This window comes from Strongylocentrotus purpuratus, unplaced genomic scaffold (genome assembly GCF_000002235.5).
Source record: "Strongylocentrotus purpuratus isolate Spur 01 unplaced genomic scaffold, Spur_5.0 spur5_scaffold_2, whole genome shotgun sequence".
NCBI lineage: Eukaryota > Metazoa > Echinodermata > Echinoidea > Camarodonta > Strongylocentrotidae > Strongylocentrotus > Strongylocentrotus purpuratus.
The window spans coordinates 34,366,746-34,389,127 of NW_022145605.1; the positions used below are offsets into that span (position 1 = coordinate 34,366,746).

General features: G+C 36.9%; 1 protein-coding gene across 4 annotated transcripts in view; it reads left to right on the top strand.

The window, feature by feature from the left end:
* The first annotated feature begins 6,106 nt into the window (after positions 1 to 6,106).
* Positions 6,107 to 22,382, top strand: part of LOC575450 (mediator of RNA polymerase II transcription subunit 13) — a 95,945-nt gene continuing 79,669 nt past the window's right edge. For all 4 annotated transcript variants that reach the window (XM_030992272.1, XM_030992273.1, XM_030992275.1 and 1 more), the window contains exons 1-4: positions 6,107 to 6,346; positions 8,314 to 8,572; positions 17,988 to 18,078; positions 19,428 to 19,514. In XM_030992272.1, the coding sequence (XP_030848132.1) occupies positions 6,278 to 6,346; positions 8,314 to 8,572; positions 17,988 to 18,078; positions 19,428 to 19,514 (506 nt within the window). In that variant the 5' untranslated portion in view covers positions 6,107 to 6,277. The remainder of the gene's footprint in view (positions 6,347 to 8,313; positions 8,573 to 17,987; positions 18,079 to 19,427; positions 19,515 to 22,382) is intronic.

Below are 22,382 nucleotides of genomic sequence, written 5' to 3' on the forward strand. Positions count from 1 at the left end.
GTAAATAAACTGATGCAAAAAGTAGATAATGTTGTACTGTTGATACATGTATCATGTTTGCCTAACTATATTTTTTAGATAATGAAATGTAATTGATGACTGATTTTATTCTTGTGTTGTCTTTATGTGCATGTTTAGAGAAATTGGTGGTGATGTTACTTGTTGTAAGCCCGGGGGGGGGGGGGGGGGGGGGGGGTACTCAGATTTGGTTAGGTCGGGGGTGCGCTGTTGAAGCCTCGAAACCGCTACTCAGTGTAAGGGTTATTTGGGGGAATTTTTCTCGAAGTAAAGCCCATTTTTCACAATTTGCCATGCAAACACACGAACAATTTTGAAATTAAAAAAAAAGTGGACCCATGTTTAGGAATATTTTTGTGGAAAATGAGACCCATTTTTAGGGATTTTTGGTGAAAAAGTGACCCATTAGAGCGGTACATCCCCGTATGTCTTAAAATGTGATTAAAATGTGGGGGGTTGTAAGGCACCAGTTGACACGATCACGAAAGTAAAAATTGTTAGAAAGTATTCCTCAGGTACTATAGAAAGTGAAATATAAATGGCCGATTTCGTGAAAAATGTTTTGCCCATCAATTTCTGTGTTTATTTAATTTAATATGAATTGACGGCTTATTGGTAGTGAAAAGTGATACCAGGAAAACCTTGAAAATTAGTTCTTCTCACACAATCAGTAGAGTATTGATGAACGAACTAATTTTCAACTTGCATCACCGATCGGATGACCCTCTTCAATGATACCAAGAAAACCGTCAGTTAATGTTAATGGGAAGTCGGCAAAAAAAAAATCAGCCGATTTTGTTTTCGTTTGTTGGCTTGTCAGAAAATGTTGAAGTATCGGGTCAGTGTAAGCTTACCCCCAAACGCAGTCAGATCAAAAATAGATTTCATCGGATTTCCCAGAAAACAGGGCCCTTGTCGGCACAGATTCCGTCGGAAAATTTCACATTGGAAGGATTCGAATTAATCGTACGAATGTGCACTGATGCACAAGGAACGCTCGAGGAGTTATTAAAATCATTATTTCACCCACTGGCGTAATGGTAGGGGGGGGGGCAGTTGGAATCGAATTAGAAATAAACCACGTTTTAATTTTATTTGGGAGGCAGTTGTCCCCCCCCCCCCCCCCTCCCAATTGAAATTAAAACGTGTTTTATTTCTAATTCTATACCAGGGATTTTCAAATGTTGCTGACATGACAGGATATTCCAGGATTTTTCTAACTTTGTTGTGTATTACACTTTATTATGCGTTTGTTGGAAAATGACAAATTCCCAAATTTACAGTCAGGCGAAAAAGAGGCTTATTTAGAAGCCTTCGTGTAAGGGCCCACGGAACGACGGGGGCTCGGGTGGTTAGAGCCCCAACCCCTCACTTGTTAAAGAGAAATAGAAAGAAAAAAAATGTGACCTGCCAGTGTCACAAATGAGGAATAAAAATATGCACGTCTAACCGTAATTAAATGCATAAAACCCCAGAGCTTCATTGGTCTCCGCCCCTGGACCCCACGCCAAGTTACACTCCACTCACATGATGTACCTGATCGTAAATACTTCAGCCCCCCCCCCCCCCCCACTTAGTTCCGCGGGACCTGCATGTAACATATAAGAAAAGTGGTGATTCGGATTTTTTTTTTTTTATTCTGCCCCCCCCCCCCCCCCCCTCCATAACGTTTTTATTCATTACGCCACTGAATTTCCTTTCCAAATAAAAAAACTTTGGCCTCCTCTTTTCTTAAATTGCAGTTACTTTCTGAAAAAAGTTTTGATGATTTACCGCGTGCGATATGAATGTGACACAAGACTCTGTGCTTAAGTTGATGTGACAGAAGGGCAATTTGGTTCATTTTAAGCGTATGAAATGTTATAGTAATCATTCAAGAAGAAGAAAAAAAAAAAAATGGGAGAAAAGGATATGACGCATTTTGTGAATGGTGCTGCTCGTTGGAGGGTCGGTAAAAATTAAACCGGTCTTTTCAGAGGAGAGAATAGTAAGACTTTCCCCCAAAGTGCCCTCTTTTCCTTTTCTTTGACAAGTGCCCCTTTTCCGTTTCGATCAATATGAGCCCCTGTCCCTTTCCCTTCTCACAAATGCCCCTTTTCAACTCAGATAAATGCTCATATTGGAATATGATAGGTATCAATTTCCGACGACAAGTGCCCCTTTCCCTCTGTAATACGTGCCCCTTTTCCATTCTCACAAGTGCCCCCTATCCTCTCCACGTAGAGACTTCACTTTAATTTTTTTTTTTTTTTTTTTTTTTTTACATAATTATTAATTTTTAAGTACATTAAATAAGTACATTTAAGTACTATAAAATTATGATTTGGCCATAATTATATGGCATACATAGGAGTACATTTGATGGGAAGCTAAAATAAATTTTCCCTCCAAAACATTATTTGGAGTGGGCATATTTAAACTTACTATCCTATGTCGCTTTTAAAGGGCAAGTCCACTTCTAAAATAATTTGTTTTTAACATAAAAAAAAACAAGAGAAATAGAGCCCCAAAATTCAGTAAAATCGGATAACTAATATGGAAGTTTAGATTTTTTCTAAGGACCATCAATTTTTTTCTCGAGAACAAACAAAAATGAGGGGTGGGGGGGGGGTTTAACCCCCAAAACACCCCCCCCCCTCCTTGCGTACGCGCCTGGTCCCTTATCATAATCCTTACCTTGACTAAAACCCTAGCCCCTAACATTACCTTACCCCTAACCCTCGTACCATAATCATAACCTAATCCTAAACCTTACCTTACCTCTAACCCTATTAATCCTAACCATAACTCTAACCATAATCCTAAACCTTACCTTACCCCTAATTCTAATCATAATCCTTTCCCTAACTCTAACCCTAATCCTAAACCTTTACGAAACGCCGAACAAAATAATGTCCACACATCTTCGTGGAACATTTTTTCTCTTTAGTTTGTTGAATCGATGAGCCACATTAAAGGGAAAGTCCACCCCAAAAATAAGTTTGTTTCGATAGAGGCAGAATATTAAGAAAATCAGGTGAGTGAAAGTTTGAGCAAATTCTGAATGAAAATAAGAAAGTTATGAATTATTGAAGTTGTGATCAATCAAATACAAATTGGCAACTCTGTGACTTATTTTACGAGCTCTCCTTCATTTGCTTTGTGCATAATATTCCATAAAATCATGTTTTCTTCGTTATTGATGACGGAATATATATTTGTTCCTTGCAGGGGGAGTATAGAAACATATTTGCAATTATTATATTTAGGGTGCATATATGGTTGAAATTTTTCTTGAGGGAAAATGAAAATTTTAGATTTTTTTAGTACTGAGCAAATGGAAGTTGAGCTCGCATGATACGTCATAGAGTTGCCAATTTGTGTTTGATTGATCACAACTTCAAAAAATCCTAACTTCCTTATTTTTAATCGGAATTTGCTCAAACTTTCACTGACTTGTTTCTCTCATTTTTCTACTCCTATTAAAACTAACTTAATTTCAGGGTGGACTTTCCCTTTAACTTTTTTTTAAGGAAGAATATTCTATCATTAATAGCCAATGGCTTATCTATGGGGTAGAGGAGGAACGTGCCTCGGGCAGCACTTGAGGGTGCAAAGAACGCAGAATAGAGGGGGCGCAAAAGCGCAAAACGGTGAAAGAAACAAAAAGGGGAGGAAAAGTAAAACTAAAAAGAAGAACAATCAAGATTATGCGACCCAATAGGCAGGGTTAAGTGCATTAAAGATATAATGCTTTGCGAGTATAAGATGGTAACATTTCCTATATCTCGGTCGCATTGCTCCCTCGCATGTTGCTTCAGGGTTTCGTAATTTCGTGTCCCAGTAAAGGATAGAAATCATAAATAGCGTTTTTTAATGTTTGTTTTACTCCTTATTTTTATGGGTTTCGTGAGCCTCTTGTTAAATATTGTCTACCATACCGGAGTGTGTTAAACATCATTTCCAAAGGTTAAACAATTGAAAGAAATCTTAATTTCCAAAATTGTAAAATTCCTCCACTATACTTAGTTTTTATGCAGAGAGTTCAATTTTCTGATGTGCACCATTAATGAGGAAGAAACTAATTGAAAACCGCGTATCGATGTTCGAGAGTCGTAACTTTGCCACTCTATTTGAGTAATAGGTGTACGAGACGGAGGAGGGGGTAACTATTGTACCCCTTCCGGTGTTTTTAAAAATAACAACATTCCGGGTAACTATCACTTCATATTCGGACAGCGACGTAACTGAATATTCGTTATATTTGAGCAGCGAGGAGCCATGTTACTGAGCCATGTTTTGATGACGAAGTAACATTTATATCATAATTAAAGTGTTTTTGTTCTCTCGTTCGCTTCTCTCGTTCGCTTCTCTCGTTCGCTTCTCTCACTCGCAATATTAAAATATATAGAGGTTTCCTTTTCAAGCAAGAGGCCTCAGCCCCCCCCCCGATTTGTTTTTCTTCTATCAATAAAATTAAAATGCATACGAATTGTTTAAAATGGGGGGGGGGGGGGGGGCGTAACGCTTTTTCGCTTTTCTCACTCGTAGAGTTACGAGAGTGCATATTAATTGTTTTCCCGGGCGCCACATAACCTCGATACACCACTCTTTATTAGCACTTTGGGCTAATCACTAGTTCCAAAATCATTTTCAAGTTTAATCTAAGCTTTTTTCATTGACAGCGCGCGACCAACGTGTGGATCAAATGGTTAACTCATCTGTAATTGTTGTATAGCGCCATCTTGTGGAAAGTAGCACATCTATCGTCGTTGCCTGTGAGCTTCCCTTTGATGAAAACGGTGATGAAAACTTTACCAGCCTGTCATCATGATGAACCGGGATTGTGAACCTAGGTACAGTCTTTAAAAAGTGGTAAAAAGCAATTTTCGGTATGTTTAACAAAACGAATTTAATATGCGTATACACAAATGAGATAAAACATTTGTTAAAAGAATCAGTGTTAAGATACGACCAGCCTGGCCTATATTATTGGATTTCGTTTTGGCTTCAGAAAGTATTCCAACTTAAACTCAACTGACATACCATGCAGACTTCAAGTTTGCATATTTTGAACCAACAAAATTAACTAAACTGTTATACTGTTAATTTCAATTGCAAGTAAGCCTGCCCCCCCCCCCCCCATCACCCTTAAAAAGAAAGAAAGAAAGCAGTGCGCCAAACTATGTAGGACTAGACCTACGTAGCATTTCCAATTAAACTATCCGTTCAAGCCATTTTGCAAAAACATAGATCTTAGATGCCTGTATGATATATATATATTTATATTGATGCGGCATATTGCCTAAGGTAGTTTTGCCAATAAATTTCAATTAAAGACATCACAAAAAGACTTATATTAGAATATGGAAATGTTACTCACGAAAATAAGCAGTAAAAACAAAAACGGTTTGTATATAATTGTTTATATTTATTTGAGGAACATTACTGCAGCACTCTACAAAAAAAACCTATATCTCCAGGATATACACAAAAGATATTCATGGTAGCCCTATACAATTAGAAAGGTGGTCCGAGTAGTTCTAGTTATGTGTACGTAGACCTAATTATTGATTAAGTTAACCAGGGAGGTGTTTTCAGTATCAGCATAATGACAAGTCGTGTCTATCTAGTCAACGCCTTGTGCTCCATTCCTTCTCTATCTAGTTTTAATAAAATTATTGTAAAAGAACCAGACTTTGTATAATTCGCAATTGTATTTCGTTGGTAACTAAAAATAGAATCAAAACAATCAAATGACAGTAGATCAGGTAAAAGTTGGACTTGCCCGATTTTTTTTGTAGTAGACTGGTTTGAGAGTAATATTGATATGCAACTTGTAAACAGCTTCGCGTAAAGTTACTTTTCATGGTTATTTTGACCTATGCTTGAGATTTCATTCAACATATACTGCACCATGAAACAATATTAACTCTAGTTGTAACCTAAGGACTGTTACGATGTTTAAATAACCCCCAAGTCACATTTAAATCATGTTAACAATCGCACTTCACAGCTGTTCCCTATACGCGAACACGGTGCAGGAAGAGACATATTTGAATAAACAGGACCACGTGACGCAAAATGACCAATCAATCAAAAGGTTATTACCGCCTAGTATTTTACTCTACACAGTGTCGCCATTACGCTAGCCTATACGGCCTCCGGATCATTTATGTTTACTGAACTATTAATTGTGGAATTTGTCACTGGAATTTAACATTTTTTCGCGATCGGATAACCAAGAGCATATGGATTATAGTTATGTCATGCCTGTAGTATGAGCGGAGCAAATTCAGCGGCGAATGGGGCCAGTTTGGAAGATTGCTACACCAACTTGTTCGCCGTGGTAAGTCGGTCACGTAGACTACTGCGTAGAAATAATGCGAACGAAGTGTCACGAATTTAAAGTCTACTTTTGCTGCGAAATGTGGCTTTTCTCAATTAATCATGATGATAAGACTAAGGAGAATATCGGAATGTAATATATGTCATTGTCAGATATGAGTACAACACCATTCACTTTCAGTACATGTGGTAGATATCGTTTTCTGTAGAATTATGTCGATTTACATGTAGTGATTTGCACGCCTAGCTCCGGCCGAACTTGTCGGGGAGTTGCGGCCTCGCACGCGAGTACCAGTCGCCATGCTAATCAAAGCATAGGCCATTATGGAGAGAAAGCCGCACACACCGGTCTGTGTGTCTCCCGTATCATGTCAACACGGGTCACTTGTGCAGTCGCAATGTGGTGCCGCTGGGGGTCAAAACACTTTTCATTCAGCAGCTCAACTTGAAAGCATAGGTCATACACATTGGGCAGTGTTTTGTAGACTTGCTAGATTCTCATCTCAAACATTGTAGAGGTCTAGGGATTGTTATGTCTTCATTCATTAGGCTGGTTGCATATTTCTTACTTTTTATTATTATTTAATTTGTTTTAATTGAGAATCCCTGGTTTGACTTCAATTCAGAGCATTTTTAATTTCTTCTCTGTTTTCTGTGACCAAGTTTTTAAGTCAGATGAGTGGATTTATTCATCACTTTATGCTTTAAACTATTTTGTTAGCTTGCAAAGATAGGCTCATGGCTATATTGTAGAAGAACATTTATTATCATTACATTAAATGTAGACTTGCATGTAAATCTAGATTTACAATGTACAGTGTAGCTTCTTTCTTTTTTTCCTCAATTTTGTTATCTTTAATCAATTTTGATCGTCTTCTATTGAACATTTAGTAACAATGGAAAATCTATGAGAGTTAACAATCTTAGTTCTTACCAATTGTCTTTGTCTTTTTTTCTCATGAAAAAATAATTGAATATGCCGCACTGCTGATATAAATTGTATATCACATATTACATGTACTGACTACTGTACACGTACATTGTACATTGTAGTCCATACTCGATAGGAAAATTACTGTACCCTCAAATAGGCAAGAAAAAAAAATTGTGTTAACGTCGATGTCCTTTTTTCGATCTATGAGATTGTCTTAATTATTTTTTGAAAAGAAATTTCACAAAAGAAATGTTCTTTAGCCACAATGCAATGTCACACTGTAAAATATGTTTGATTTAAAGTTTGCCAACTACAACTGTACAAGGGTTCCAGTTGATTATTTAGTTTTATTCATTTATTTTTGTTGTTATCTGCAGTAGTTTAAGATAAATTTGAGTTCTGGTAAAAAAGGAAATGGATTCTCACAGAATCAAACGAAACTTACACTGAATGTTCAAGATTACAAGTAAATGTCATTTGCCAAACAATTTTGGTAGAAAATGTATACTGGCTGAGTATTAGCATAGAACAATAAGGAAATCAAGGTAGGTAGCCCCGACACCATTTGTGTAGTCCCATACATCTTTCTGTATACAGTGCTTGTTACTTTACCAAGACTGGGCCAAATTTATTATGATTTTGATGACTCCAGAACCTTGCAGTACACACCAATACTTTACATGTACATGTACATGCTACATGATCAACTTTTTCTGATCCATTCCACACCTTTTTTTTCACAATGTAGTGGCATGACCAGAACCCAACTTTATCTTTAAGTCCATTTTTACATGTACATTGTGCAGATACCAAACCCAATGTTGTCCTATAATTACATTCATGGAATGTACTCATGAAAATATTCACCTGTATTCACCTGTATTCACCTGTCTTTTCGGGCTCCTTAGTAAGACAATGTCTTGTAATGCCCTCCCATAGTTCATCAGTACACCACTGCAAAAAGTTTGTTCCTTAATACAATAGGTCCATTCCAGTGTATAAGAATGTAGTTTTGCTCTATTTTGCTCTTTCAGGCCGACTTGTCTGGGATAAGATGGCGACACTATAGTTGGATCCGCCCCACAGAGCCGGTAGCGCCGCTGGAGGACCCTGTTCTGCAGTCTTATGCAAAATGCATCAAGGCAAACATTCTGAGTGTATGGCGGTGCCACAATACTGTGAGGGCCGACCTTTTTGCCGGCTCTGAAACACAGATACAGAGTAAAGAATTGTGGATTTATTGGTACGGAGATGAGCCCAACTTCGAGGACTTAATCGCACCAGAGATACAAGGTAAGATATGTAGGATGAGGTGATTCTCATCGATAGCTTGTTGATTTCTCACTCTCTTCAACAGCAGTGGCAGTTCCATCACTCACTTTGAACGACTGTAATAGCCTCTTAGAGCTTGAACTGGAAGCTACAGACTCTTGACACATTTGTCAGCAATTAAATCTTACCAGTCATTTCTTTATTAAAGAAGGAAAGAAGAAGATAAGAAAGAAGAAAGTTACCAATTAATTTTTTGCTAAAAACCAAACCAAATTAAACTTACCGGGATTGTTTCGTTTTACTGCATTTATTTGTATTTCAACCACTTGGAATTTTGTTTTGAATCTGAAAATGACAAATAGTGCCTCGAAGCAATTGGATAGAAACATGGTTTTCCTGTTGATTAGTTATTTTAGATCAAATGCATTGCTCCTATTGAAAGAGGAAATGATAATTTGGGTATGTTCCTGCGCACTGGGTGACAATTCTAGATGCCACAAAATTCCTCCAACGTGTTTGTATGAGGGTGAATAATTGAGAGTGATGGAGAGGGTGCAAGCTTGAGTCACTTGACCTCTGTATCCAACACTCCACTCTGCCGCACAAATCCTGCATGACAGCTGAGCTGCTGTAAAAAATCATCCTCTGTCTGAGATGGAATTCCATGTGTTGTTATCATGTGCAGGCAGTAGCCAATAGCTCCGCCTACCACCAATGAATCCGGTCAGAACTCCTATAGTTACCTGTGGCACTGTAGCCACTGAGATTATAAATGTGAGATATCCTGGTAAAGGTATGGTCAAGAAGTGACCACAGTGCTCAGTGGTATGGTCTGGTTTTGTAAACAATCATCGTCCATTTGTTCTTGTAGTTGCTGAGGTAAACGACAATGTAAGATATAATGAAATGAGTGAATAATTCCATTGAGACTCCTTTGTGAAAAGCATAATTAAAGGAAATGTTTGTGAAATAGGGATAACCAAAATGTACAGGCTTGATGATTTAAGTTATCAACTTAATAACTTGTGGATAATAAACGTATCATTTGGCTTATCAGCTACATGAACCATCAAATATTCTTGATACATCAAGTTCATGTAACATCTTATTGTCTCAGTTAATTAATCGATAATTTTGTTTTCAGAATTTTTAAGAGTATGGATTACTATTAAAAAGTTACATCGATATCACCAACAATGGGGGCCTGGCCTTTGTGTTCAGTGTAGTGAAGTGAAGATGTAAAAGGCCTGCTATTTGTTTAAAAAACAACAACAGTGCTTTGACAGTCAAAGAAAAAATTATGTTGTTTAGTAGTTCAGCCAATTTTAAAATTTACTCCGACATCATTACAGTAAAAGTCACACTGCGCCTTAAGTGGGCCATTTATAAAAATGTTTTGTAGGCCAACTAAATGCAACATTTATTGGTGACCCACTGGCCACTATATTTGTTATCCCACGAATCAGGTATCTTGTACATGTCTACAGATGTACATACATTAACATGTAGAATGAAATGAAAAGCTACTGTAGATGTCTTCATGAAAGTTTGAGAAGGATTGTGCATAATTATTGTAAATATTTGAAGGAGTCTCATCATCTGCAATCTATACTTGAGTGTGTTAACAAGTCAGCTGATGCATGCATAAGAGCCCATTAATACCTTGGTCCCCTTGTCATCACATTTATCCATTTAAACACCTCTTGGATGGTGCTTCAAGCTCTCTATCAATAATGCATGTATTGCCCCAGTGCAGGCTTCTGCCCGAGGGAAGGAGCGAAGCGCTCACCGGCTTGGCACCTTAATCACTGCGCATACTGCCTCCATTCGTCGGACTAATACATGAACATGTAGTATCATTTTCTTGGAGAGAGCCATGCATAAATAAGACACGCTGAATAAGCTTGGGTACTAAGCATGTAAATGTAGTAGGGCCAAACTCAGATGCCAGCATCATTGCATCTGGCTTAAAGGTACCGTTTCACATTTTGACACGGTTGTAGTTAAAACATTGATTTTGAATATACACTGTTTATGCAAGAAGAAACTATCCCTGAACATTTCATGAAATTTTTTCAAAGTGTAGTCAGGTTAAAATTAATTGATTTTTCAATAAAAGGAATTAAATTTCATTTGAACTACAGTGTACAGTAGAAATAATTTAAAATTGTAGTTACATGTAAGTTATGTTATAACCAAGAAGTAAATTTGTTTTTAATGACATACATGTCTTAACTTTTTTCTTCCAAGTAAAATTCACATCTAACAATTAATTAATTCAATTTTATTGTTGAATTGTGTATATTTATGACATTTTTAAGGTAAAGGCCAATTATTACATATCATTTATAAGATGTTTATGGTCTTTGTACTTTATTAACTAGAAACACTGTATGTGGCCTAAATGTACATGTAAATGTCGTCCTGAAAATTATATACAATGTAGGTCTATATGTAATGTATGATCATTTAGTGTTGTTCAAATCACACGTGATGTGTATCACATGTCATCAAAAGAATATACTCCCACGTCAAAAATATTAATATTGCAACATGCATGGGGAATTCCTTGCTGTGTGTTGAAAGAGTAGTGCACCGCTTTCAATTCAGCATGCTCCCCAGTCTGTGTACATGTACAATGTACATGACGATATACAGTATAAACTGATTATAGTCAACAGTTGACAATAGGACTGAATAGAGTGTGAATGATACGCATGGTTGCATCCTATTGACATATCCTCCATAGTGTGGAATGATTACCTAGCTATTGTGTACAATCAATGTACACCTGATGAACGGGGATAGAGGGAGGCACGTTCATTCTGTGTTGGAGTGCATGGCATGTATACTGCACCATGCACACAGAGCCCTGCTGTGCCGGCTGACCTTGATGTTGGCTCGAGGGTCAGAAGTCACTGATTGTTTGTTTTCTGCGATGTTGAAAGGCATTCAGGGAACTCGGGGAACTTGGCAGCTCAGGCAGGAAAGACAGAAGCGCTAGATACAATTTACCCAACTACGTGTGACCTATTATTTACATGTAGACTAGACATATTTTGGGGAAATTGCCTTGGCTTATCAAAACAGTAATGAAGAATTTATTAAAAATGCCTCAAGTTTGAGGGATTATTTTCTCTTGTACCATGAACTATTTTATTGGAATTATGAATACACTTACATGCTCTTTAATATGAAGAGTTGTCCAATGCAGACAACATTCCAATAATTTCTCCAGTCTCCTGTACCTGTATGTGCACATGTGTTGTGCCGTGTTTCAGGCTTATAATACAAGCCTAAACAGGATCATTGCCGTGCGAGACAGACACGCACCATTTGATTTTGAGCTTGGAAGGGGAAGAGCGCAAGATGTGTTAATTGCAAGGCATGCACTCCCGAGCTATCCTTCAACACACTACTCCAGATCAAGGCCGGGGGCAGACGTTTGCCAGGAAATATGGAGGGGAGACGAAGGCAGGCGCTGGCCAAAATTAGTTGATTGACTCACACACACTCTGAGTTTTGAAAGTACGTGATATACAACACAAGCAGGGAACCAATAAATTAAGGTGCCATCACTGCCTTGGAACCCAATCTTAGAATTGGCCTGCGACTTTATCTCTTAATACGCCATGCAAATAATCTCCCTGTGCCACATTGTATTTATGTAATAGGATAGCTACCAAAGGCTTCAAAATAGTTTTACTGTTTCTAGTCCAAGATTTATCTATAGTGTTAAAAGGTTTGTCATAGAGCTACCTACACATATTCTAATCTGGACCTTTATTGAAAAATAAATTTAGAATGGATCACTGTATCAAGCATGGCTCAACACTGGGGTCCCAAAAATTGAAATCTAAACCATTTTTGTTTACATAGGGCTCATGCATACAGATTACAGACTATCCCCCCCCCCCTCAAACCGATACATATACCCCTTTAAAAAAAATTGTATGGAACCCTGCATTAATGATTAATCAAGTCTGTAAAATAGTTTTCCCCTATTTTTTTACTAGAAAAAATTAAATTAGATTTGTATAACATTCCTTTCATAGTCAAAAGTTTAAAAACAAACCTTCCCCGTAACAAATGTATACTTTTAAAAGTGAAAGTACATGTAGTCTAAAACTCTAAATAATGATGTTGTGCTCTTGTCATCTATTACATGTACATGTACATCATGTTGACGTTCTATCATTGTATGCAGTAAATTGTATGCAGTACATGTGCAGTGTTGTGACTATTGGAGTTGTCTGGAGTGTTTACCCGTTTGGTTCCTACAGTATGTACTCTGTGAATACTAATAGGATTGCAAATCTCTTTAGGATTTGCAGTCAAACAGGTTTTTATCCCTACAACTACCTTTTGCCTGCATGAGAAGAAAAAAAGACGTCATCAGCCAGTCGAGACTAAAAATAGAAAGTGTTATTGCTTCCTGTCAAATCTGCCCACGTGATTGTATCCTACATGCCTGTAAACGCATTTTAGATAGTGATCTGGGCCCCTACGAAGAGAACATGTGTAGACTTTTCTACTCTTCGACTTACTACCCGTCCTTTTTTATTTTATCCGCCCTTCCTATTTTGCTGCTGCAACTGAAAATCACCCCGGGGTGTAGCTCGGGTAGATTACCCCAGTTCTCATTCTCCGAGCTCTTCTCCTCTCCTCTCTGCACCGTGCTCCGTCCGGCCACTCTCTTTGATTTACTACATAGGAGATTGAACTGTACATGTTGCCATGCCAACCAGATTTCTGACATCATGCAGTAGTCGTGATGACTCTATGCTATCAGTTGGCTAGCGAGCGAGCGAGGGCTCCTCAATTCTAGGACTCGGTCATTAGAGATGGCCGGCTTGGGAACCAACATAAACTAAACGTAAACTAATACAATATTGTCTGTACATGTTCTTGTATGCAATGTACTTACAGTGTACAATTTGATAAAAAAACGTTTGACATTATCTTTAATAAATCCATTGCAATATAGGAAATTAGTCAAAATTATAATGACTGGAATTTGGGCTTTTTTGCCCCAGACTGCCACTTGCCAGAGCTTCTCATGTAGCCCATGAAACCTTCCAATTAGCCCCTCTTTAAAAAAAAAATATATACATTTTGCTACGAAAGTAAGGGGGGGGGGGTGATTGTTGATTTATCTTATGATTTAAAAAAAATGACTTTGTAAAGAAGATCTACAAGTTGTACAGTAAATTGTCCCTGTGTTCTTGAAAGTTGTTTCATAGAAGTCAATAATTCAAGTGCCTCCCCTCCTGAATATGAATTGAACCGAAGAGTGTTTTGCCTCCATTTTAATTACAATGATTTGTAATTTTAGAGAGAAAAAGAAAAGCGGATGTGATTTGTGTGTGAGGCTTGCCTTTAGACACCTTGATATAAAGTGTAGAGAACATGCACTGTACATGTACATGTAACAGGGCTGCGAGCTAATGTTGCCATAGTATTCAATAGAGTCCAAGGGCAGCTGCGTGTTGATGCAGAGAAAAAGTACTTCAATAATGACCATCTTCACTTCATTTGTCACTCCGCACAAGCTAGCTAGACAACGGCCTCCTCCGCCAAGCTGGGCACAATCCGCAGCTTGCCATGGCTCTTATAATGACAGACCTACATGTATTGTACATGTACGGAGTGGAGTGTATGCTCGTGAGCTGTGTGTGCAAGTTCACATTCACATGTGTGAGAGATGCAGGCATGCGTGAGTGTGTATTGACTCTGTGCTTGTGTGTGTGTGTGTTGTACTTGATGCATTGATTGCGATGGTGTGAATTTACTGGAATGTGGAGAATGACAGCGATAATTCTAAGCTCTTAGAAGAATAGATAAAAGTGCTGCTAAATCTGGGGTATGCTTTTTTGGTTTTTGGACAAATATGACAAGAGGACAATTCAAAATTACAGTTTTGTAGTATTTTCATTCTATGCAATGAATGACATATATTTAGACATTTATTTTCTTTTTAAGTTTAATATACTGTTTACATGTTGATGTGTAGACTACAGTACATTGCACATAAATATACTCTTTGGTGACTTTTATATCTAACCTCTTTTGTACTGAATTTGTAAAGGTTTCATGTTGCACACAGTGTCATTATGTAGTTGAACTTGAAGTATCACTGCCTTCCTTGTACCTTGTGAATGTGGATCAATTATTTCAGAGCAGCAGTAAGTCAATCATACATGTACATATCCTCTGCACATCTAGAATATTCCCCAAATTAATCAGATATGTTATATGCAAAGCAATTTCAATTGTACACCGGCATGCCGTCACTGTTCTGCGCGAGTGTGGATGAATTACCAGAAGAGCAATAATGCATCTATCAGAAATAATAGGAATGTGAATTGTAGCATAAACTCTGAGTCATGTGGAGACTGCCAGCCTTTTGCCCCGGGACCCTTTGGTGCCATTCCTCTAAAATTGTCATTCGCTCGTAAGTGATTGACTTGCAAGCTATTTTGGCTTCCAGCGAATCAATTCTCCGGCTTGTAACCCTCTCTTTTTCCCGGCCTTCCTCCACATGTAATAGCAATACAAACCAAACCCCTAGCTTGTACATGTACATGTAGCTTACAGTTTCACTGCTTGGAGCCCGACTTAGACGTCACACGTTTCTTCATCAGTGTATGCACAGAGACTCAAAGGCCATGTTGAGTAGTGATAACAAAATAACATCAAATCATATTGGGTCAGAATTACTGCTTTGATATATAATGAAATAGACAGTAAGTCGGTATTATTAATTATTCAACGGCAGCTTTGATGTTTAACAAATATTTTTGTAAAGGTACCGGTACTTTTTGTTGTTTCAGAATTATATGTACATGTAAATTATTTATGTTCGTGCATGCCCTAGCAAGAGACAGTTTGAAATTCTATTTGTAAGAGAATATTTTTGGCCTAAATTAAATATTGTATTTACGAAAGTGATTAACTTCTATCATACTCGCAGTAGCATACAGTGTGTTGCAAAAGAGGCATATTTATTTTAATATCAGTTGTGTAAGTACTTTTTAATCTTGACTCCTGTACAATCTGGCAGGTACACATGTACATACCATGTACATATTTTTAATAATAATAATGATAATAATAATAATAATACTCGGTTTTTATATAGCGCTTATTAGAATCACTAAGCGCTTCCAAACTTGGAGATTATTACCCCGGCTTTAGCTGTGCTGCCATTGCGCGCTCTAGCATTTCAAAGAAACAGTGGGATTTATGCAGTTACAGCAGTATGACAACCAGTAGTCCTGGGGGTGTTTCACCTTCACCAAGATCCTAAGTTCCACTTCACAATTATGGAAAGCCATTAGCATCTTTGAAAATATTTTGTAAAAGTTATTTTAAAAGGCATAAAATGTTGATTCAAGCCATTCATATTTTCTATCATCAAGGAGATTTCATGTTCTTTATTTGGAATTTATGAAAAGTCTAAATTACTTGAATTTTTGCTTTTGAATATATTTTATTATAGGGCTACAAATGGATCTCCATAATGTTTAAGGTTGACTAAGGATCTTTGTGAAACACCCCAGGACTATTAACCTGTCACTGCTAAAGCTGTATTATGGTCTAAAGAGATCATTTACATGTACTTTACATGCCTGCAAAAGATCCACAGACACTTATAAGATCTACATGTATCCCTTCCCAATATCTTGATTACCAAACTATTGACACTCTATACACAATCATGCACACACACACAGTACGCAGTAATGGAATTTATCAATGTACACAAGTCAGTAGACCTTCACTCACAGACATACCCCATTATGTTTTAAAATATAACACCCTAGTCTTACACTACATGTGTATAGCACATGGGGAATGAAATGAAAAGGCCCAGGAAAGTCTATTGACTGTGAACAGTGCATAATAGCAGGGAACAATAAGAACAGAGCCTGTGCCAGACCCCCTTGGCCTTTGTCAGTAAGCGATGAACCATTTAATGGTTGTCCCAGTCTTTATTAGGAAAGAGGCTTATATTCTGCTACACAATCTACCTGTAAATGGTACCCTTCACATGTTTTAAAAGAAACAATTAAATGTTAGGTGCATGTATTGGTGTCTATTTGTCTGTGAACAAAAAAGGAGTTTGCTTAAAGGGAAATCCTACCCAAATAGACAACCAATCTAAAAGAAACCAGAAAAATCAAGAGTAGTCAAATCTGACTAATTATAAGAAAGTTATGAATTTTTGAAAGTTATAATCACTAGGCCTATACGTATGGGCATTTCAATTGTACATTCATGCACTCTATATTAATAAAAGCCTTCATGACTACATGTACATGTTTTGTAGTGTAGTACCTGAAAGCTTGATCCGTGCACTTTGTGTTGTACCAAAAGATGTGTTTATTGGTAGCAGGGTTTGTGGGAATCAGAGCTATTGAGCTAACTCTGCTGGATTCCACAGGGTGGTATCAATGGAATGCAGAGGAAGGTGGTTCGTGACCTCACGTGACCTTCTCGAGGTCACACTGCTATGGATATGTGACCTTCAGGGGAGATTGTATCACTTTTTTGAAATTACCAAAGAGGGTTAGCTACATGTAAATCACAAGTGTTCTGGTACATGTACCTCAAACTAATCCTGTTCATAAATGGTGGTGTTAAAAGTGGATTATGAATGCTATTTTGTCACTATTGTTGTTTTTGTTTGTTTACAAAAGTTATATTCTGTTTTTGCTTTCATTGCTATATAAAACAGTGCATTTATTTGAACATAGTATTGACAACTCAAATTAAGCTCAAATGTATTCTAATTTTATCTCTTTTTTTTTTGCTTGCTTTTGTTTCCTACATGTATGTAATGCCATACAGTGTATGCTGTTTTTGTTGTGTGGAGAAGAACAGACTACAAAGTACATGTAGTTCACAGGTTCCTCTTTGGTGGAATATGCATATGTCTTTTTTGTTACGGTAATAGGATTGAAATGCGATTATACTAAATCGCCTCTTAAAAATACGATTTTTCATCTGTCATTAAAAAAAAAAATTAAAAAATTATTTAAAAAAAATAAATATTAAAAAACACAAAATACACTGAATCTCATATAAACATGTACAAGTAAACCATGCAACTCTGACAAAAAATTTGTCAGGCAAATATATTACAGAACGGTAGAGTTTTTATTTGCATTTAGTTACTATTATAGCTGAGGCATGTATGAAAATTTAATACATTAATTTCAATGAAATCATCAACATGTATTTAGACCCTGAAGGGTCGGAATCGTGTATTTTACACAGAGTTAACACCCCAGCGGCTGCAAACAGATTAAAATGTACATTTTTTTTGGGGGGGGGGGAGGGGGAATTGTGAGGAAGCATTGGTATTGTTTGAGAAATATTTGTTAATGTAAGTTTCTTGTTTTGTAACTTACATTTCCCTTGTTCTTTTCAGATGCTGTCCAGGCCCAGGGTGTATGGGATAACTGCATGTCCTATGAATGTCGGACATTACTCTTCAAATCCTTCCACAATTCCATAGAAAGGTAACTAATCACATCTAATTTGTCTTCTTCTTATCTTACCTTTTTGTTTTCATCATGAATATTTTAAATGCACAATTATTGTTCTTTGGTTGTGTTTATGCTTTGACTACCCTATGCACCAAAACGTGTACAAGGTAATGCAAATTATGCTATTACAGGCAATCAAAATGACCCTCCCAGTAGAAAAAGAAAACTGGATATATTTGAAGCATTTGCTACAAAAGTGCATTTCTGTCATCTTTATATAAAATATAACCTTTCCTTCAACTGTGCTGTCTGTATTCCTTTTTGCTTTAAAAAAAAAATTCTCCTTCATTGACCTGAGTTGCTCTATTTCGTCCTACTTTGCTCTACTTGAAAATGCCTTAATTCATATTTTTTGTGTATGATGTTTCTTCCTCCTTTTTGATTTTCCTCTCCTTTTTGATTTTCCTCTCCTTTTTTCTCCACTCCTTTTTTCTCCACTTTCTAATTTCCCTAATTCTACATCATTGCCTCACATTATTTATTTCACTGAAATTACCAGTGCAGGTTTTTATTTTTAATTGTCTCATACTATTTCTTTCTTTTTTCAAGTTTCCCAAATTGTATATCCCACTGTATAATCCCCCATTAGCAATAAGGAAATAAAGTTTAAGAATATTTCTACCATTTAAAATTCTAACACCGTCCAAGTCCAAACAATCATAGCCTCACAAGAAAGACTTAGGATTGATAAAAGGAACGTGGTCGAAGTTTGCATTTGTGCTCCTTCCTCCCTGGTTGGATGTCACCTGGTAGGAGAGGTCACCGAGCACCCATTGGGGAGGTCACGACCTTAGTGACCCCATCAGCAGTTCCATGCCTGATCTACTTTCATGCTGTATCACTCCACAGCATTACACCCTTATTGTGCTACGCACGAACCAGTAGGATACTTCACAGAGGTGTTAGTAGTTGAGGCAGGGTTGTATTTGTGGTATACATGTACACTGTATAATTTTGGAAGAAGTTAAAAACAAGTCATAATCCAGAGCAATAATAATAATAGCATTTGCTTATTATTTTTGTATATATGAATACATTATAAATGTACTTGTGAACGTAAATATACAGGTGGTAATGATAATGGGGATATTTATCTGATGAATACATTTTTTATACAAAGCTATGAAATTATAATATCATAAATTGTTTTAAAATAAAGTTTAAAAAAGTCCCGAGTATGAAAGTGAAAAGCAAGCAACCAAGGGTTTAAAAATCTAATTGTCCAATATAATATGCAAAAAAACTTTTTACTGAATGTACATTATTCCCTTTTTAAAGTAAAATAATGGCAATTTAAATCTTTCTGCTCTTGCTCGAAACAGATGTCTACTAAGTGGTGGCTATGTCCGGTTAGGGAGATGGTTTGTGAAGCCATTCGCCAGCTATCCTATTCCAGGAGAAAACCTCAGGTAAGCCTTGATTCTTTCTCAGAGAATCCTTTTTTTTCTTTTCAGGAAACCAATAATTTTGAGACTTGTGTGCATGGCCACAGTGGTCGTACACGTACAACACAAATGATCCTGCAACAATTGTTCTGTGTCAATTTCCTTCGCTGTCCAAATTCTTTACTTCAACTCTGAACCCAACACTGTATCTAACCTAAGCCTAACCCCAACCCTTACATGAGACCTACATGTAAGTAGTAACACATGCATATGGCCTCAACAACATTTGGTGCATCAGCCAAAACTTGATACAAGGATGTTTTTAGGGCACTTTTAAAACAAACCTGGTGCTCAGTCATCCATAGCAGAAAAATTGTGATTAGGGCATCGGATATAAACAAGTTATTCCGTAACGTGACAAAAATTCAAGGTCACATGAATTATGAAATTCCAATTATGAGCTACCAAAGTTAGACCTGTAGACTTTTTAAAAAAACACACTGTACAGCGCATGCTCTCCATAATTGAAGCATTTTACATTAGGCAGGATGGAAGAGTATGTTAATGTATGCACAATGAATTTAGCTTCTGCGGTAAAAAAAATAAATGGATTTACATTTTGTGATTGATGTGGCCCTAGACAAAAGAGATGTGATCTGCCTGATATCAACCTGCTAAATGGTGGGGTAGGGGTTGTTCAGAAATGAATGCAAAATTGTCAACAATTTCTAATCTTCCACAGATTAATTTTTACCATTTTCAACCTTTTTTTACTTGTTAGCTTCTTTCATTAGATACACCATTTAGCATCATTGTTTTTTGCAAACATCTGGCAAAATTTGTCCGGTTTCTTTTCCGTTGGGATTGTGCGTACATGTGGAAAAAAGATGCATGTGTGAACAGCCGTAGATGAGGGATCGTTCTCATGTAATTATTCATTTGTGCAACAGCTGGTAGAGTGTTTGGAATGGCATAGTGTTGTAGCTCTGCTGAAAGTCAGACTGTGTAGTCTATCTGTGGATACACAATAATGTACGGGTACTTGATGTACATGAAAGATTCAATTTTTCATTTTTAGGCATGCATGTTGATATAAGCTGTGATTGAGCAAACCTGTTCAGTTAATGAATTACAAACATGTGAAAAAGAAATATACTTTTGTGTAGGGCTTCTGTTTTAAGAGTGGAACAGCAAGACAGTTTAAAAAAAAAACTCATTTGGTACGATGTAAATTTGAGGACTTACACCTTTACATTGCATTATGCGCTGAACAAAAAAAGTTTTATTGTTATTTTTAATACATGTACTGTACATACAAATGTACATTGAGGCCGACATGAACTAGAATTTTGAATACAATCTTCTTTTCGCATTATATGATCGAGATCAGAGTAGTCAATTCCATACATGTATACGTATTTGTTATAGATCCAGTATCAATTAGCTTACAGCAAATAATGAAATCTGCAAGTGCCTCATTTTTGTCTCGAGGCCTGAATATCCATGGCTCTGATGCACATACAGGAAAATGAGGGTTGAACAGTACAATGTACGTATGTTACAAAATTGAATTACATAGGAGGTGAATTACATAGGAGGTGGGGGGGGGGGGTATACATGGATCATAGATGAAGATTATAAGCCTTCTTATAAGTATATTCGATCAAGTGCTAGGCATATTTGCCTCAACTATTATGTAGGCCTATAGGCCCACTTCATGTACTTTAGCCTCATCAGTGGCTTTTGTATTTGCACAAGTTATTCTATTGTTTATAAAGCGTTTAACCTCTACTTGTACAAAGGAAATATTAAACTACAGTAGGAATGTTCTATCAATTGGCATAATGGTATATTGTCATATATTGTGTCAACAATCATACAAATTCAACACATGATAACACTTTTTTTATATCGTTGTTACGTAGAATCTGAATATCTCTCAGGATTAAAATTCTGGTAATGTTGAAGAGCCGTCTGTGCCCCTGGTTTTGTGGTTGTAGTTGAACCGTGACCCCATCGTCGTTACCACATGTATGATCTATGCTCGCTTGCACTGCACTGTTCCACACTTGTAAGTGGGTAGAAGTGTAATCCGAGCCCCGCTTTGCCTATTTAATGAGTGCGCAGGCAGAAGCAGCGTGCAGTACTTGCTAAATGGCAGCATTACGCTAGTCTCTGTATACAGGCCTTTTTTTAGCATTCTCCGACTGAATGTGCTAGAAACATTCTTGATTGTCAGCAAAGGATGGAATTCCTTGGTGTGTTAAAATTGTTTTTTATTCAGCCAGTCATCTCTGAACTAGAGAGAAAATCTATTAAAAGGAAAGTGTACTGTTTTTGTCCTGGAAAAGATTTTCCATCCTGTTGCTTGATCTTTATTCGAAGAATTTAAAATATTCAAATATCAGAACTAATTGCTTTTGTTTGAACTTGGGGAGGAGTTAGAAAGAGATGAAGGAGTGACTTTTTTATTATTTTTTTAAAATATTCATTTTAATAACCAGCCTTCCCCCAACAAAAGAAAACAAAAAGAAGAAGAAAATATGTTGAAGTTTGTGATGGCCTTCCTACTTTGTGAAAATTACAATGCAGTTTATGTTGTGTACTGATGTTCATATCTGTTGAGAGCCAAGAGTGCATTAACCATTCTCAAAATGATGGAAGTTTTGTCCTTGTCACTCTCATCTCCCAAAGTATTAATAATAAAGTAAAATTAAAGAAGCCTAGAGGTAATTTGTCCTGTTTCTATCTATGGTCATTTTGTTGTGGATGTGTAAATCCAATAGAAGTCACTCAACACCATCCTTTACTTCTTCTTCCCCAATTTTCACTTGCCGCCTTGCCCTCAATATTAGATGCACGTTATTCCACATGTACATGTATGGTAAGATA